The 19,744-nt window shown below is 45.6% G+C and overlaps 1 protein-coding gene across 1 annotated transcript in view; it reads right to left on the reverse strand.

Annotated features, from left to right (window-relative positions):
- The window catches only part of NUF2 (NUF2 component of NDC80 kinetochore complex), a 32,839-nt gene extending 20,102 nt beyond the window's left edge, over nucleotides 1-12,737 (reverse strand). Inside the window, exons 1-7 of the mRNA XM_090048539.1 lie at nucleotides 12,617-12,737; nucleotides 12,391-12,519; nucleotides 10,822-10,896; nucleotides 9,462-9,538; nucleotides 7,103-7,164; nucleotides 5,799-5,896; nucleotides 3,068-3,141 (exon numbers count right to left, since the gene is read on the reverse strand). Coding sequence (XP_089904665.1) covers nucleotides 3,068-3,141; nucleotides 5,799-5,896; nucleotides 7,103-7,164; nucleotides 9,462-9,538; nucleotides 10,822-10,896; nucleotides 12,391-12,510 — 506 coding nt within the window. The 5' untranslated portion in view covers nucleotides 12,511-12,519; nucleotides 12,617-12,737. The remainder of the gene's footprint in view (nucleotides 1-3,067; nucleotides 3,142-5,798; nucleotides 5,897-7,102; nucleotides 7,165-9,461; nucleotides 9,539-10,821; nucleotides 10,897-12,390; nucleotides 12,520-12,616) is intronic.
- Between the last annotated feature and the right edge of the window lie 7,007 nt (nucleotides 12,738-19,744).

Raw genomic sequence — 19,744 nt, forward strand, 5'->3', positions numbered from 1 at the left:
ACATACTATTGAAAACATTATTGCAATGCAAATATCAGAGGTAATGCCACTCCTACTCAGTATTCCTGCACTTATATACATGGATTACATTGGTGATCAGTCAAAATCACAGGGGATAACATAGTCAGTTAGTTATCTATTATAAATAGATAACTAACTCAGGGCAGTAGTCAGGGAGGCACTCGGAGCCCAGGGTGTAGCTAGTATGGGGGTCCAGGAAAGGTGGTCCTTCCTCAAGGAGGCTACCCTTGGCGCAGCAGGATGCAATTCCTCTGCGCAGGAAGGCGGGAAAAGGGTCCAAGAAACCTTCATGGCTGAGTGCAGATATCCAGGCTGGCCTGAGGGCAAAGAAAAAAACATACTGGCGGTGGAAGCAGGGGGCAGGGACAAAGGAGGAGTATACCTCCCTGACCTGAGCTTGTAGGGATTTGGTAAGGAAGGCTAAAGCAGCACTGGAGCTCAGATTAGCTTCTGGGATTAAGGATAACAAAAAGTCCTTCTTCAAGTATATAGGTAGCAAGAAGTCTCAGGGTAACATTGGACCCCTACGGGGCGGGGCGGGGCAGGGCTGTTGGTGACGGACGCGCGAGAAAAGGCAGAATTCTTCAACAAGTTCTTTGCCTCAGTGTTCCTGTCTGCTGACAATGGGGTGCTCTCGGGTGATAACGCAGAGAGGCCCAGGAAGGATGCGAGTCCCCCAACTGTTAGTTCAGACCTAGTTAAGGATTACCTGGAGGGCTTAGATGTGTCCAAGTCAGCAGGTCCAGATGACCTTCATCCACAGGTGCTGAGGGAATTGGCTGGTGTCATTGCAGAGCCATTGGCATGGCTGTTTGAGGACTCCTGGTGCTCGGGCCAAGTCCCTGAGGACTGGAAAAGGGCCAATGCGGTCCCTATTTTCAAGAAGGGGAGGAAGGAAGAGCATGACAACTACAGGCCAGTCAGCCTCACTTCTATGCTGGGGAAGGTCTTTGAAAAAATTATCAAGGGCCACATTTGTGAGAGCCCTGCAGGGGAAGTGATGTTGAGGGGTAACCAACATGGGTTCGTGCCAGGCCGATCCTGCCTGACTAACCTGGTCTCTTTCTATGACCAGGTAACAAAGAGCTTAGATGGGAAGGAGGAAGTCAATGTCATCTTCTTGGACTTCCAAAAGGCCTCTGACAGAGTGTCCCACCCAATTCTGGTGGGCAAGCTGAGGGACTGCAGCATTGACAAATGCATAGTCACATGGGTGGCAAACTGGCTTCAGGGGAACACCCAGAGGGTGGTGGTGGACAGGTTGATGTCAACCTGGGAGGGTGTGGGCAGCAGAGTCCCCCAGGGCTTGGTCCTTGGGCCAGTGCTGTTCAATATCTTCATTAACGACCTGGATGAGGGTGTGGCGAGCACCCTGTTCAAGTTCGCTGATGACACCAAGCTGTGGGGTAAAGTGAATACACTGGCAGGCAGGGACCGCATCCAGGCAGACCTGGATAGGTTAGAGAAGTGGGTGGATCTGAACAGGATGCAGTTCAACAAGGACAAGTGCAGAGTGGTGCACCTGGGGAGAGGGAACCAGCATTATGGTTATAGGTTAGGGGCTGCCCCTCTCGGCAGCACAGAGGCAGAGAGGGATCTTGGAGTCAGGACTGATTCCAGGATGAATACGAGTCGCCAATGCGACAAAGCAATAGGCAGAGCCAACCGCACCCTGTCCTGCATCAACAGGGGCATCACTAACAGGTCCAGACAGGTCTTGCTCCCCCTCTATGCGGCGCTGGTCAGGCCGCAGCTGGAGTACTGTGTCCAGTTCTGGGTGCCGCACTTCAAGAAGAACGTGGAGAACCTGAAGAGGGTCCAGAGGAGGGCCACTCGTATGATTGGGGGCCTCTGTGGCCAGCCCTATGAGAAGAGGCTGAGGGACCTGAATCTCTTCAGTCTCCGCAAAAGGAGACTCAGGGGGCATCTTGTGGCAGCCTACAACCTTATCAGGGGCCACCAGCAGGGACTCTGGGAAAGTCTGTTCACCAGGGTCCCCCTTGGAGTCACCAAGAACAATGGCCACAAGCTGAGGGAGGATAGGTTTTGGTTAGATATTAGGAAGAACTACTTCACTGTAAGGGTGGCCACTGTAAGCCTGGAACAGGCTTCCCAGAGGCGTGGTGCTCTCACCTTCCCTGGAAATCTTCATGAAGAGACTGGATAGGCACCTGGCTGGGGTCTTATGACCCCTCCCACCCCCCAGTGCTCCTTCCCGCCCATGGCAGGGGGTCAGACTAGATGATCTGTCTAGGTGCTTTCCGACTCATTGATTCTATGATTCTATGAATCTCAAGTCCCAAAGCAGCCAAGTGTTCTCAGATCAGACCTTAAATTACATACTTTAGAAGTGGTGCTCAACCTCCAGTCCATGGGTCAGATCTGGCCTGCACCACTCCCCAAAGGTCTGAAAATTTGGTAGCAGTGGAGTGGTGGCAGCATTGATACTTCCCTGCTGCCAAAATTTCAATGTCACAGGCCAGCGTGCAGCCAGATCCAGGCAGGCAGGGTTGAGCCAACGTATAGCGAGACCCAGGTACACAGGATTGCCCCTGTGAACTGACCCCATACAGGATCTGGCCAACAGATCAATCCTGCCCACTCATTTGGCCCATGGGGCCAGAAGGTTGGGCACCACTGCCCTAGAACATAGACTTCATTCATTCAAAGTGGTAACATATCTTTGAAGTCCTGCTTCATCTCTTACTGTACCAAATTTCAGGATTAACTGCAAACTCACTTTTGATTCCTCACTCATTTCTTTACAGAAAAAGCAAGCTATCACTCCTACAACCTGGAAAGAAGATAATATTCATTTTTTTCTTTTAGCAGATGGAATATTCTCAAACTGTTAAAGATGTCATACAGTGCCCAGATTGATTTAAGGAAATCAGTAACCAACCACAGTTTGGTGTTGGTCTTTTTGTTTTTGTTTTTTTAAGAGATATACATCTCACCAAATATTTTACTCCCAGGTAAATGTCACACATTTGTTATAACTAGAAAAGTCCACTGAAGTCAATTAATTATTAGATCTTGTACTCACTCAAGTTTCTCCAGCTTCATTGCTGCCTGCTGATTTGCTGTTTGCAACTGCTGTATTTTTTCCATAGTTGATTTCTGTAAAGTAAAATTTAAGACTTTCAGTGATACAATTTACAGCAGATGTCAGAAGTAGATTTTAATTAGCTTATGGTATGTTGTCTCAGAGCCAGGTTGGTCCCAAAATCCACGTGCATGTCAATTTGCCTGTGCTGTTAAGACAGCTGAGATAATTAGTGAAAGAATTAGACTAGTCTACAGTACACTAGCTTCACTTTTCTGACAGATGATTGATACCTCCAACATTCCCTCAAAGCAGAAGTTTTTCAAATATCCAAGTCTTCACACCCAGAGCTTGAATATTTCTGAAGGTATTAAAGTCTATACTAAAGCTTTACCTTAAAAATGTCAGTACACAATTTTTTCCAAATATATCCAAAACATGTAGCATAAAAAGTATGACATATTGATAGCCAATCTGATTCGCACTGAGCTTAAGTTAAATATAGATATATTCAAATGCATATTTTTAAAAACTGCAGTTTGTGGCAAACTGTGTTCTTTAAGATGCTACCAACTCCATACAGGCTCAAGCTCCTTCAGAAACCCATATCCTGCATTGTAAAAAAGAAAAAAAAAAAGACTGATCAAGTTAATACTTCACTTATTTACATACTGTTCATTACAAAGACAGCTTCTATGCCAAGCCTTTCAAGTCAAAAGACTCTGTATATAAGATACAGAACCAATATGTACCCAAGAATCAGAAGCAGCCATACCCAGGTTATGTTCTTCAACTTAAACAGAAGGAACCTTAGAAATAACCAAGCCTTGAATAGAGGATAAGCAAAAAGTCCCCTCCTCCTATTGCGATAGGTTCAGCCTCATTCTCATTCTCTGGCACAAGGAGCCATACACAAGTTCCTGGAGCTAAGTGCCTTGCCCCAAAGTCTTAGCCTAGGTCTCATTAGTTACATCATCTCTGTAGATTGAATCTACCTCAAAATGCAGAAAATGTTGAAATAGTTTCCACTGCAGCCAACCCTCTCTAGCCATAGCCTCATATATTAGTATTAGGGCTTTGAATTCAGATTGGAAGTGAAAATGGGAAAAAAAAAAAGAAAAAAAAAGAGAGTTTGTGGAGCACCAGTGTGATACAACTACATCAGCGTTGGCTGTTGGGTGTGTATTCACTTATGTGCATCAACAATCTATTTTCTACGTACTGGATATATTCAACAAAACTAGAGTATTCTAATCAGAAAGTAACCAAATGCATCACAAAAACTAGGACCTCAATTAAGATGGAAGGATATAATAGCTCAGGGCTGTTTAATTGGTAGCCCACAGACCAAATGAGGCCCATATGGTTAATTTGCAGCTCCCAGGTTCCTGCCTGACAAATGCTCCCCCCCACCCCCATGCCAGAGTTTGTGGGATACTCCTGGGATCTCCACTCTCTCCTTTGATTTCCACATCCTACCCTATAGAGGGCAGGGCAACAAGGGGTGGTTGAGGGGGTGCTCATGTGGGTGTGTAATGGTGGAGAGGGGGGCATGGTGTACAGCCTAGGAGGCCTATAGCTTGCCTTGCTGTTTCCAAGCGTTGTTTAGCCCCCACCTACTTATAAGCTGGACAGTTCTGCAATAGCTTTTCACTTTCTACAAGTCAAAAGCATACCTTGCTACTTTAAGCAGTCTGCATCCGCACGTAGAAAAGACAGCACCATAATGACAAGACCTCAAAAGCCATGATCAAACTGCTCTTTATACAACCACTAATTCCAGACACCATGACATGCTTAACTGGGCTGAAAATGGATAAAAATTCTAATGGACAAGGTTCCTCAAGAGAATTCCAGCAATGTCTTCGATGCCACTTATTCATACACTTGCTTGATACCTACAGCTCATTGGCACAATAGAACTTACCATTATTCAATTAACTCCTTATACACTGCCTTACACTCTTGTGTACACTCTTAATGTAGATAAGTCACCTGGAATTTATTCCAAGAACTATTATATAGAAGCACAAAATTCTGTAAGATACATAGATGAGACTACTACACTTCTACAACAGAATCTCTAATCCTTCCTACTTCCAGACATAAACCAATATATTTTTGAAGGACATATCCGAGCTGTACCATAAACCACCATTTCTCAACCCATGGGTCCTGACCCAAAAGTGGGTCACAAGATTTCAGAGGGTTACAAGCCATGGTTTGAGAAACACTGATCCCAGGAAAGCACCAAGACTGCAGAAAGGCAGAGGGGCAGTGGGAAGGCACCTGCCCCTTCCAGCAGGGGTAGGGAGCAGGGGAGAGCTGCGAGGTCAGGCTGGGTACTTGCAGGGGTGGGACAGCCAAGAAACACTGATCTGGGGGTGGAAGGGGCTGTGATCAGGCCGTCTGGTGCAGCGTGGCTGCCCCAGCCCAGGGTACGGGCTGCCACAGGCCTCCCCTCCTACTTCCTACCGGCCCGTGCTGGGGCTGGACTCGCTCTAATGCCACCCACACAAGTTGGAGCCTGAGCAGGAAGGGGGCAGCTGGCTGCAGGCTTGGAATGAGGGACACCAGCATGACTGGGAGTGGGGAGAGAGGGTCTGGGAAATGTGGGTCGTGCACCAGCCTGGCTGGGGAGTATGGATTGGGACAGGCAATGAACCTTTGCAAATGGGTCCTGGTAGGAAAGAGGATGAGAACCACTGCCTTAAACCATACTAAATCTTACGTATGTCCATTGTAATTCCAGGTAGGCATTACGACACGATCCTTGGAAGTGAATGAAGTTGAGAATAGCACTGAGGAAGCGAGCTGTCCGCTTTGCTTCTAAAAAGAAACAGCAAAGAATAGCAAGTGTTTTAATTTCCATTTGCACAATGATTAATTGAAAAAAACTGAACACAGCATAATTCAGACAGCTAAATAAGAGCAAAGATGGAAGATAAAAAAAGTACCAAGTTAAAGATACCACTGGGTTTTTGTTAAAAATGTACTATTACTTCAAAGGAAGTTCTGAGACTGCCTACCCACATTGTCCAAGAGGAGAATGTCTTGTAGAACTCCAATAACATTTTTCTGTTATTTTACAAATATGTATTACTGAAACGCATTTATAAAAAATAAATTTCTACAGGTGAAATGGCATTAAAAGTGATGTGATTAAGCCACATTTCTCAAAAAATTAAACAAACCTATGCCAAACCTTGTAGTTGTTACCTTATCAGTAACTAGAGGGGGGGGGGGAAAAACCCATCCCTGCAACCTACACTTGATCTTAGAGGAAGCCACATAAAGCTTTGAGTTTCATGCGACTACATGCAGTCTCAAGGACCTCATACAGTTTAACAAGAAGTATAAACTGGATATAATAACTAGAAAACAGCCATTTGCTTAAAAAGCTATGTACAAGTTGGTACAGAAGAACTGGTAAAGAGGAAGAATGGAGTCAAAAAGGGTCTCTTAACCATACAAATATCCTGTACCAGCCATAAAGGGGATTCCAGCAGACTATTCAAGAACATCCAAAGATCAGTCCTCAAGTGCATGAACCTTTCTAAAGTTCCATTTGAACTGAGTAAAGAGAATAAAGGGCAAGACACTCCTCAATGTCTGGGAGAAAATAGAAACATTCAGAAATTATCTAAAAACATTGTCACCTACTAATCATTATTATTTTTATAATTTCTTTTCATTTTAGGGTAATAATAAACATTAAAAGACAACTGCAAAAATTATCACAGTTTATTATCAGGCCAGTAGCAGGCCAGTTTCAGAAAGCATCCGAGATAAATGAATATTAACTGGACTGGCTGAGGTATCCCAAGGATAGATAACTGCTCACTGGGGTTAGCAAACCCTGGTGACAAGTCAAGAGAGGGCATTTGATGGCTTCACCACAAAACTTCACAAACACAATTTGACATTTCCTAACAGAAGAAAAATCCCAAGAGTCTTTGAAGGTATTTTACAAAATTGGTTTAGACATCACATGAGTATGTAAAGCCATGGGTGGGTTAAGAGATGCTTGCTTACTTGGATTTATGATATCAGCGATCTGAAAGTCATTAACACGACAGATGGGAAGAAAACGCCCCCTGTGGAGAGAAATGTACTGGTTCTGTGAACAAGCTTAATTCAAAAGACAATTACAGTATCTTTGCCCTATATATATTCAGAGGTATTCAACTTCTGTTTTGTGCCACAGTGCCAGAACCAGAACATATAGGCACAGGCCTAAATCTTGAAGCAAGTACAATACTGACCAAATAAGCTGATGTTTAAACTGTATAGCAAAGACAAACTAATATTATGGATCTTGAACTGTTACAATATCCTGCTTATGGATTTTTTTTTAATTGTTTTTTCCCCCCCACACACACAAAACCATCCAATTACCAACACTTTTTTAAATCAGTGCTATTAACTTCCTTCCTGTAAGGCATTAGTTTTGGTTAAGTAGATACTTGAACAAAACAAAGAATTATGGTACCATCCCCATTTTAGTTGGTAGAATTCGTACACTGAATAATTTCAGATCGAAGAAAAACCTCATTAAAAATAGTAAGTTTCAGCAATGTTAATTTAAGTGTTCTACATCTTCTGTTGTGGGCAAGCTTTCAGTTAAGTTTTTCCTCTGGCAACATGCTGTACATACACAAAATATGCAGTTTTATGCAGCCTTTATGCCCCTGGATTTATTGCTTATTAATGAAGCAAAACATGAAAAGGGTTTTCCAGTACAAGCTCCATGAACTGATGCACATCAGCTTCAGTAATCAACAGATCTGGAAAGCATTTTGTATTAGCTCAGTGGGGGTCAATTTTTTTGGCAGGCATGAAACTAAGTAAGCCTTGCACCTTCCTTGAGTGCCACTCCAATCCCTTTCCCCTGCCTAATCTCTTGCTCTGCTTTCTGCCCCTTCCCTGTCTGTCCCTGTATTCCCAGCTCCCTCCCTGGTCTGCAGGATGCCACACACAGATGCTGCCTATGGCATTTGTGGCACACATGCCACAGGTTGGCCACACCTGTACTAGCCTACCAGATAGGATTAACGGACTTCGCATTCCACTGAACTTTGCTAATCTTTAATTTTTCTGCAATTATTTCTAAATTCTGTTTTATGCCAAAATTGCCTTCAAAGACTGGTATACAAGACATCTCATCCACTTATTCTACCAAATGCCATATGGCAGGGATACTTAACACCCAACCCGCAGTGCTGCACCATTTGGCTCATGGGGCTCCCATAGATCCAGAAATTTGACAGCAGGGGATCATCCCTCTGCTGCCAAATTTCCAGACCCATGTGGAGTCCCAAGCCCCATGCACTGAATCAGGCAACAAATCCCAGGGCAGAGGGCCCAGAAGGGGCAGTATCAGGTCCCAATCCCAGCATGCAGGAACAGCACTGGGCCTCAAGACCCAATCCCACTGTGGGGGGCCAAGAGAGGGGGGTGCCAGGCCCCATGGCCCAATCTTTGTGCGTGGGACTCAATCCAGCCTAAAAACTAATCCCACACATCTGGCCCATGCAGCCAAAAGCTTGAACACCACTACCATCTGGTAACGAGTTCACATAAGGAAGCAGATACTATTAAGGCTGCAAAGTAAATTTCTCATCGTTTTCAAAGTAACTTTTTGGATGAATAAATCTTTACTAAATTGTAGGTTTCAACTGGTCATTTATTGCATTTCCTCTGAAACACCCCTCACAGTAAAGAGTGAATTCATAAGATCAGTTGTGGGCCGTCTTCTTGCCATTCTGTACCCTTACATTTTTTCGCCAGCAGCCTTCCAAAAGGTTTAATACTGTTCAGTGCATTAGCCCTAAGCCACTAAAACAGAGAAATTGGAATGCTTTACATAAAGTCAGCTCTTCCACTGCAACTAGAACAGAGCACAGCATCTGAAATTGCAGTGGCTCCACCAGGCATCAGGGTTGGGGCATCAGGCTTACGTGACCGGCACTCTAAAACCACCTATGTATCTAATAAGCCTAATGCAATTCTCAGTTCATTTGTATGGCACCACAGTACAATGTTAATCCAAACCTCCTGCATCACAATTACATACAGCTAAACCATCACAAATTTACATAAATGCTATGGCTGAAGAGGTTCCTAATCTACTGAAGTGCTTACTGCATTAGACTGCCTTTGGTTCATCTGCTAGGGCAAGTGGCAGTGCTTAACACAGCCATGGCTCATCCCTGGTCATTGACACACATGCCCAATGGGGTTCTGTCCCCCAAATTTAAGCAGCAGACACCAAGCCCCATCCCCACTTGCCCTGCCCCCTCTATCAGTTGCAGACACCAGAAGACATTACTTCACATGTCCTGAATTTATCACCCCTGGTATACAGCATGCAGAATCAATTTATTACACTTACATATGAATGTACAGATTACAAACAGGTAGGAAGCCTTCCAAAATCTGTGGATATATTATTTCAACAGTGACTGGCATCTAAAAAAAAAAAAAAGAGGCAATAAAAAATAAAAAATAAAACAAGGAGTGGAACATACAGGCATTTCTTTTTCCTATGGAGATCATTCACATGTGATGGGCATATCAATTAGCGATCTGTATCCCCAAAGAGACAACTTTAAGAATCAATAACTGTGGTTCTCTTTCCCTTGTGCCTCCTGCAGCAAAATGGTGAAAATCAAGCAGTGAGACTGGAGGGGGTCCAGTATCATGGGTCTATGATACCATCTCTCCAGAGTTGCAAAATTAAAACAATGAATGAAAGCTTGCCTAGTTAATGTATTGGAAGCAAGAACTATTTACACACAATTTAAAATTTCACAAAAGAAAAAAAAACTACATCACCTCCTGAATGCTTTAGAACAGGGGTGGGCAATTATTTGGGGCTGAGGGCCACTTAGAGAGTTTTTGTGAGCTGTTACAGGCCAGGTCAGCACCCCCCACCCCAACAAAACTCCAGAGCTCTGCTGCATGCTCAGCAGAGTGGCTGGGATGGGGCCACAGGTGAGCAGGAAGCAGCATCCGCAAACAGGACAGGCAGGCAGGGTGGGATCACGCGTCTGTGGCAGTGCAGGGCCAAGACCCAGGCCAGAGCCACGATGCACTCCCCACACGCGCCTATGATGGATGCTGGTTCCGCAGGCACATGCATGCAGGGAGCAGATCATGGCTCTGCCCTGGGCCTGGCCAAGGATGCCAGGAAGTGAGTCCAGGTGCTGTGCCACCCTGACCCTACTGCACACCCCGAGCCTGGGCCAAGCGGTACCAAGGGACCCACTACAGGCTGGACAAAATCCCTTGGCAGGCCAGGTCTGGCCCACAAGCCATATTCTGCCCACCTCTGCTTTAGGAGGATTGAAAGAAATGCAATTAACTATGGTAGACTAAGAACAGAGGTTAGGAAAAGTGAGAGTACTCAAATGAAGTAATAGATTAGAGCGTACAAACATTTCAGATTAGAACAGGGCCTAAACAGAAGTACAAACCTGTAATTAATAAGCAAATTGAAGCTTACTTCAAACGAATGTCACGCATCCTCAACATTTGCGAGGGATATTAGAGTATTTTTAAGCACCTGCATTACATTCTTTCATTCAAATATAACAGAGCATCAGCTTCATTGTAGCTAAGCTAACTGAATTACCTCAGTTAAACTACAGATGCCAACATTTTAATCACTGTCATTCACCATAATTCAAGAAACAAGCTCCTTTTCACTTTTTTTTTTTTGCACTCAGGTGCATGCACCACCATACACTTACCATGTAGAAGTGCTCAAGACGAATTCCATATACGTTCTGCAGGACTCTCATGAAAATCATGTGCAATACTTCAGGCTACATGTTGAAGAAAGAACATTTACTCCTGGTAATTAGAAGTTTGACTAACACCAAGTGACTCACTAATTTAAGAAAGGGTAGACCATCAGTACCTAGCCTTCCCAGTTATTTATAGAACCCCGAATACATTGTTAACTAGTGATGTTCTGCCTTTAGCACTAGATTCATTTCACTGCATGAAGAATACCCACATACTTGCACTGAAACCTCTCTCATGTAACTGCAACAAGCAATAGCCAGACCAGCCAAGTGTAATCTTAATCTACACACCTACAGCCCAATCATGTTTGTAATTGTTCAGTTATAACTAAGGCAATGTTACTAATGGAATTTTCAAGTCCGAGTGACATCAAAATCTGCAAAACACTTGTCATGCCGAGAATTTAAGTGATGATTTGGCAGCCTGCTCTGACAAGGAGCCCTATATAAAGCCACTGAGAGGCAAGGATTTTTTGACTGGGCCAACTGTAGAGCCGAGGGAGTTGCTGGACAAGTTTTGGGGCATCAGATGCTCTTACTCAGGTTCCTCAATACCTTAAAGCTGCCTCAGCAATCCCAGACACATACTTGGTCCAATAAAAGATACCGAAAAAACCCCTCACTTCTTACGTGTCTCCTGGACCACCACAGCTACAACGCTCCAACCCTAACCAAAACATCATATCATTCATTTAGAGTGAAGGCAGGCATTACACTTAGACCACACTAAGGGCACTTAAAATGGGAGTGTCCACACACTAAAGCTCATTAACTTGTGCTAAATACCCTCTGACCATCTCAAAGTTAGACCATTTCAGATGAGGATTAACTCATAAAAACATAAGAATTGCCATTTACTGGGTCAGGTCATAGGTCCACCTTGCAGAGTACTCTTCTCAGTGTCTCCCTGTGGTGCACTTGTTTTGAACCTATGACATCACTCCCATCCCCATTTTCTCTTTAGTCACCTCCCCAAAATCAACTGGTGTATTCCCACTAGCCCCATGTCACACAGGGGCAGAGCAGAGAGGGGATGCTGAAAGGGAGAGGGAACCCTGCCTGACCAGGGTTTTTCTCCCCACCACTGCTCCTCTCTCCTGTGCAGCCTCCAGCATTTAAGGTGTAGCAAATCCTGATACAGAGGCTGTGCCCCTCATTCCAGTGCTCAATAGCGTCTCCCCAGCTGTATACAGCCTCTGCCTTGCTCCCCACCACCTGTCAGAGCAGACCACCGAACCTCCCCTTCCTTCTCAGCATGACCAGTGTTTTGCAGGCTTTGATGTTGCTTAGCCATGAAAGTTGCCCTCTGAGCCCTACTCCCCAGCGCCTGGCATGGCAGCTTCAGCAGACTCCTCCAGCAATGGGCAGTCCTCCAGCACCCCAGCAAAGACTGCTCCTCGCCCCCCAGCCCGGCACATCCTGCCGAGCCCCTTTGTAAACACCAGCCCGCGCCGCCACGGCACAGACCCTGGCGCGTCCCAGGCAGGGCTTCCCCACCCCACCTCACCTCACCTTGGGGTTGGGGAACAAGTCGCTCTTGACAAGGTTCTTGGCCTCGGCGCCGGCCAGCACCTGGTTGCGCAGATGTGTGAGGAGGTCGTTGGGGCCGTAGCGGGGAAAGGTCAGGTCCATCCTGCCGCTCTGCGGGCGGGACAAGCAGCCGAGGGGAACCGGTCAGCGGGGACTGTACCCCTTCTCCCCCGCCTGGCCACCCTCCCTATCTGCCCACCCCGCTCACCTCCTGCCCCGCGGGGGCTCGCGCGACGCCTGACGTTTCTTTTTCAAATCTGCCAGACGCTCCGCCCCGCCGACGTCACCTCCGCCATCCGTTACCCCTCCCCCCCCCTTCAGCCCCAGTACTAGTTCCGGATCTGTCTGAGCGGGCGGGAAATGAAGAGCGCGGGCGAAACTCCATCCTCCCCGCTCCTCTTTGGAGGAACTAGAAGCCAAATCGAGGCTCGGCAGATTCGCGCTTCCGGGCGGGGGTTGCAGCCTGGCTTGGTGCGCGGCGAGATTTCTTCACAGGCCATTGCCCCTGCAGCACCTTTCTTAACCGGAAAGGGTTAAGAAAGGTCCAGTCCGTGCGCATAGAGCCAAACAAACCTCCCCCTGTGCTCCTTTGAGTATAAGTTACATTTCTCCCACCTGCTCGTGGGCGGAGCTAGGATTTTGGGAGGGAGGCAAATACTTCGGCGCCTCTTCACATATAAAACAAGGCATATTTTTCTTCCCTACCATCAAAAAAGGAAACCAGAAGCTTTACTAATATGCCAGGAGCCTGAGGCTCTAGCATTCCTTTTCAGAACAAATATGATGTTATGGGACCTTCCGTATAGAAGTTTTAGTATTATTTAGTATTAGTTTCTATGCATATTAGTTTGCCATATAGGAAACAACACAACAGGCAAAAAAATCAAAAGATGTTGTTCCCTTCATCCTACAGTCATTAGAACTCAATGTATGTTTTTTTTCAGATTCACCCAACAGCATCTAGCCCTTTTGGGAGTGGGTCCAGCACTTTAGTGGAAGTTATTTTCACGTTTCAGTTAATGTTCCCCTGAGTTAAGGTTTCCATACCTTCCAAGTTTTTTCCCTAGCATTAAAAGCAGGGGGTGAAATAGGTAGATGACTACTCTAGGAGCAGCTAAGGGACAGCAAAATGGCAGAAGAAAGGATAGCCCAATTAGTGGAACATTAAGACCATTGAAAAGGAGAGAGAGTTATTAACACCTATGGAATGGATCCTAGGATCAGAGAAGTTGGGCTAGAAGGGACTTCCAGGGGTCATCTAATCCAACCCTTTGCCTGAGGCAGGATCGCCCCTATTCAAACCACCTTATACACGCGATAGGACCAAGAAAAGTTTAAGAAATTGGGGGGGCAGTTAAGGAAAGCTTTTCATGTTCCAAATCAAATCATCCAAGTCAATCCCAAATCCATCAGTCATTCAAGAACCAAATGTGGCCCTACTGCCGGCAAACATCCTCCACTCCACCTGGAGCTTCAGATGCTCCCAGATCCTTTGGTGGGCATCCCATGTGCAGGCCCAAGCCCAGAAGCTTGGGGTTCAGATGCCCCTGAGTTTGGTTTGCCTTCGGCCATATGATAATTAGCCATGAAGTCAAGGGACTCATTGCTACCCAAATACAAATGCTGCTGCCACTGTTAGGCAGTTGGTTTTAAATCTTGGGTGAACCTGGAAACAAAGAGGAGGGTACAACTGCACTTCCCCCACAGATCCAGTCCTGCACATGCCTGAAGGGATCCTGGAAAAATAACCAAAACAAATTCCTGCCCACCTGGGGCAACAGAAGATGAGAAAGAATAAATCCCATGTGCAAGATGATAGCCACATCTTTTTAGCTACTCCTGGAAGGCACTCAAGTACTACAGAGATGCTGACAGACTTGGAATCTAGACAAGGCGACATATTCTGTATGAAACTGTAGTTCCCTTTCTTTAATTGCTGAAAAATAAAAAATTGTTTAACAGCCATTTTTCACTGTAGGAAGGAATCTGGGAGAACTGAAAGTTCCTGCATAAATAATGTTCATGTCCCTCATTTTGCATCTCTGTCCAATACACGAAGAATTAGAGACATGCTTTAGTACTAGATCCCTAATGTGCTAGATCCCTTGCTAAAGACCAGTGATCAAGTAACCACATAAACGCTGTTTAGCTTCACACCTTTAAACCTTTATTTTGCGAAGTACTTACAATGTGCATACCTTTAAGCACATGCAGAGTCTCATTGACTTCAGTGAGACCTCTCACAAGTGGACTTAACACTATTATTACTTATTTGTATTATCATAGTATCAGGAAATCCCAGTCATGGATCAGAAGCACTGTAGTAGTGCTGCAAACACAAAAAAAAGAGATGATCACTAGGGGTGTGCGAAGAGTGCCCTATTTGATTTGGATTCGGACCAAATCAGGGACAGTGATTTGATTCATTGATTCAGATTACTCTCCCTGATTTGATTTGGTCGAATCCAAATCTGAAGATTCAATGATGATTTGGAAAATCAGCGATTTGGACATAGACACAGCTTTAAAAGTTTTGTCTAGGTACCTTGAGGTAGCAGGCACAGCTGGTGAACGTGACGATGCTGGGGCACATGGAGCGTCCCACAGGAGTGCAGGGGGCCTCCACGTGGTCGGCAGCAAACCCAGAAGCAAACCGTGCAACTATTATGCTAAATAAGATCAGTTCCCTCAGCCTTGCCTCATAAGTCATGTGGTCTCAACCTGGCCCAAGTAGATTACATGTGTCACTGCACTTGTTAACTGAGAATTAGCTAATGGCAGAATAAACTGAGGTCCAGCTAATGTTGGTTACAAAGGAACTGGTCCAGGCAAGTGATAGAAAACTCATGCAGTAATGTCTATTCATCTACTTTTTCTTTGGTTGCTAATATAGGTGGAAAAGCTAAGGTAGAAAATGTCACATATATGAAATATGAAAACTCAGAGTATGGCTGAAAAAACAAAGACACTAATCCAATGACTGTTGAAATTAATTAAACTTTCATTGATTCCAATGAGCTTTGGTCAGGGCCACAAAGAACAAATACTACAGGTCAACTTTTGTTGTGTATTACACCAGTTGATTAAATGACAGAGGAGGGGAGGGGGCCATTTCCCCCCTTCCCTCCTCTGCTCCAGGCCAGGGCCAAGGTGGGGCTGAGACCAGTCCCCGCTCCTCTCTTTTCCCCTCTGCTACTTCAGGCCGGGCCAGGGCCACGCCTGCTCTCCGCCTGCCTTTCCCCCTGCCGCTTTGGGCCAGAGCCAGGACCCCCCCATCCATCACGTGGCCGCCAGCTCCTGTACGAACACTCGCACTCTGATTGGTTTCTTCAGACAACCAATCAGAGTGTGAATAAAGCTTTATGGGCAGGCAGACTAAGACTTCTATAATATGAGATGTTTGTCACACGCAAGGAATAGCGGATGGGTGTGGACCTTTGTACGTCCTATGCAGCTGCCCCCCTTAAAGAAATCAACTCTCACTGGCACTCTGAGCTTCGGGGAGTGGGAGGAAGTCTTTTGAATGTAATTTCAGGGGCATTTTTGCTGCCATAGTTGCCCTGTACAAAAGTATTTAGGCAGAAACCAGAAAAATGGAGTAAGTTGCTGAACTGAACAGCTAACTGGGCAGAGAGAGGTAGTTAGCTGTGTTAGTCAGAAGGTAGGCAGAAAACAGGGTAGGATGGCACCCTGGCACCTTAATTTAGTATTTCTGAGCATAAACTGCTCTTATATTCAGTTTACAGATAGACCATAAAGTGGTTTCTCAAATTCTTTTTGTGCCCCTTCAGCAAACGCTATCCTTAATTTATGATGGAGAAGTACCACCGGTACACTGATTTGACCCCTTTTTGGCCTTCTGAAGGAACAGGGTTGTTTTGTTTTTTGTAACCATTTTCTACCTTTTCACATTTCTTTTTAGAACAGTGATACCTAAAAAAAATCTTGAGGCCCCAAACAATTAACTCCACTTTGCTGCCCTTGCAGAGCCCTTTGGGGATCAGTTTTGATCATTGCTGTTCTGTTGCCATTCTTAGAGATTCAAAATTTCAGTGACAAATTTTCCCATCACTTCAATTTTCTCAGTAAACCACACGCAAGAGGATTCCAATACTTGCCTTCAACTTCCCCTCTTCTTTTCCTTTGTTTCCATCCAGAGAATAAAGATGGAGACAGCAGCAGCAGCTACCTCCCTGAAGCAAAGCTGAAGGCAGGTGAATTAGAATCTTCATAGACAGACTAGCTCTCCGTCCAAAGGAGGATGCATAAGGAATTTCATCTATTTTATTAAAATACACAAAGCTATTACAAACAGCACAACCTGGGGATATCCTACAGTTTTGTGCTGGGTGGATGTTTGCATGGGTTATTTGGAGAAACTTAACATTGGTCCTGAGTGAACCAAAATTAGAAGATATATAAAATTATTTTTAATTTCTATTTCAAAATTAATTAGACTTACTGCCTATACCTCTAGACACTGTCCAAGGAATAGGTTACTATAAGACTGAGATCCTGCTGAGTTTATTAACAGTGGTGATGAATGCTCTAAGCATACAACAGCTAGACATTACTGCCTAAACTTGCCAAAGGAGGAGATGGGCAAAAACAGAGGACTTTGCAGAGACCATGTATTTCCATAAATGGTACAGAAATAACGTATGTGCTTACTGGTCTGGGCAGTGCAGGATATTTGGAGAGGCCACCTCATGTTACTTCTCTTCTGGGAAAGGTTTGTCTATGTCCAAAGCAGGTGTCCTCATGAGGTATTTGGTCCTATGGATTTTTGCTATCTCTGCCTCTGACAGGTCTCCTCCCCATGTGGGAAAGTCCAAAGCTGTCTTCAGCCATAAACCTCCCATAGGCTCTCTTGCAGTAAACCACTACTCCTACAAAAAAAAAAGGAAAATGAGATGCAAGAAGGAAAATGGATCTCCATGGGCTGTTTTTCCAAGGTGTTCAAGAAGGCTGGTGAGTGGCTGGTTACATCCTCCCCCCATGTTAAAATTTGCTGTTCTGGCGAATCATGCTGGACACTGTCTCACAGCTTAATATTTCCAGGGTGATGATATGGAGACTTCTCCACTGACCCCTAAAGCATCATAGGTCCAGTGCAACACTCCCTGTCAACTTCTGGCCAGCTAGGGCATAGTGGGTACCAGCTCCTCAGTACCTCCAGACGCAGATGCATTGCAGTCCCATGCCAAATTACCAAAGCTTGGATCTTCATTACCAGGGTCTTCTTGCACCGGGCTCCAATTTTGACTATCAGTATTGGGACCTCATTGTTGGACTGTCTCTCCCAAGTGCCCGGTGGCACCTCAGGAATATGAGGCAGAGGGACAGGTTTCATCTCCTATAGTGCTTGGGGCAGCAACCAAAGTGACACCAACACAGAATCATTGGTCTTTCTGGTCCTTAGCAGCAAGTGACATACTCCAGCGATTACGTCTAACCCTCCAGAAAAGTCCTCATCAGACTCACTATCCATCTCTCACTGCCATACTAAGGGCGATTTGCTCGTCCATGCATCTTGGGTATATTGCTGCAATGCCAGTCCCCAGCTTTGGGTTGATTTCTTAAGCCAGCACTGGGGAATTCACAAGGTCTCCCACCAATAAAAGCAAGTTCCACTGGACTGTCTTCTCAGGACCTGACCCATCTTCTAGTCATACCCTATAGATGGGGAGGTTCCCTAACTGCTTTTGTATGACATAAGGGGCGACCTACCACCAGCCCACAAACTTATGTTTCGCTATGACCCCAAGGTTACATAGCAGCATATGGTCGCCAGGCTGCAGGCACTGTGCTCATATGTGCTGGTCGTACCATTGCTTGTGCTGGGTCACATTTCTGTAGGCAGCCTCCATAGCTAGTTAATAGGCCCATTGGAGTCTCTCCCTCAATTTCGAGCATATTGCCCATACGTCACAGGCTTATCTGAGTCTTAGCAACAATGAAACAGAGATCGATGGGTAGATGTGGTTCCCGCCCAAACATGAGTTGGTAGGGGCGGACTCCGGTGGCCTCATTTCTAGTAGCATTGTAGGCATGGACCAAGAACAAGATACGCAGGCTGTGGGATGATCTCCTGATCAATTCCTGGATTTCCCCTACCGAAAGGTCCCTGGGGATATCGGTTATGGTCAGAGCCCTCTCAGGTGCCACCTGAAATTCCACGTACCAGCAGGTAATCTTGGCAGAGATCATAGTGGACATTCTCCACAGCACCAGGATAACAATAGGAAAACCCCAGAGCTGGCTGCAGTGTAAAGTGACACTGTGCTACAGGCACATGGTACCTGCCAAGCGGGGTACATGCCAGTGTTAGAAATGGAGTATTGTTAGAAATGCACAGCTTGCATCTTGCACCTGATAAGAAAGAAACACTGCCAAGGACTTTTTTCCTTGCCCAGCCTTGCCACAGCTTTTCTTATACTAAATCGCAGACTCTCCCCCAGCTTCTCCCTAGCCTTTCTCATGCAGATTACAGAAGCTGGAATTCAACTGACTGTGTCCTTGAAAGGGGCGGGGTTTAAACTCTTGGTGACCTATAGTAGTCTCTGAGCATGCTTAGTTAGCTGATGCATATTTGCCTCTCCGCCCTGTATACTTAAGTAGTTAATTATAATATACATGCGATATATGTAGTGATGTAACCACATGTATGCTTGTATGAAACGGAAGTGAGCTGTAAGAGTTCCTGTTTCTGCACACGTGCCCAGGAGGAAAAAGATAAATACAGCCTGCAAAAATTCCTTGGTGGGTTCAGAGTAATCTGAGTTTTTGACTCTGCTCTGACCCTATTTGCAAATACACCTTTTGTGCCATCTAATGAGTGTGTGTCTGTGATTTTAGTGGCCTCCAGAGAAACAAACTGCTTTTAAGCATTACCAGGATCCTGGAAGAGCCCCCAGATGTAACTCTGACACACAGTGCTACCATGTGCTATGTCCAAGTGTTGCAATCCTGGGGTGCCCAGTAGCATAAGCCTCACTTGGCTCTTTTATGAGCCGAAACAGGGCTTTCCAGCAGTGAGGACCCCTTTTACACTTACAAACTGGTTCCCCGAGTCTCACCTCCCTTTGAGTGCTGGGACACGCTGGGCTGGGCTTGCGCAGCCATGCACCCCTCCCTTGAATGTTGCACCCACTCACTGGGGCTTGCTTCCCCACAAGCAAACACGTGCTCCTCTGACATGTCATCAGCTCACCACAGCTCTGGGGGCAAGTCACTGCAGCCAGGCCCATGCAACCCTTTCCCCACCGCACGTGCCCTTTTCTCCCCAGCTCCCTCTCCCTGGGCAGACAGAGAAAACTCCCTTCTTTTAAAGAAG

The sequence above is a fragment of the Crocodylus siamensis genome, chromosome 5 (assembly GCF_052110815.1).
Source record: "Crocodylus siamensis isolate JL-2025a chromosome 5, ASM5211081v1, whole genome shotgun sequence".
Taxonomy (NCBI): domain Eukaryota; kingdom Metazoa; phylum Chordata; order Crocodylia; family Crocodylidae; genus Crocodylus; species Crocodylus siamensis.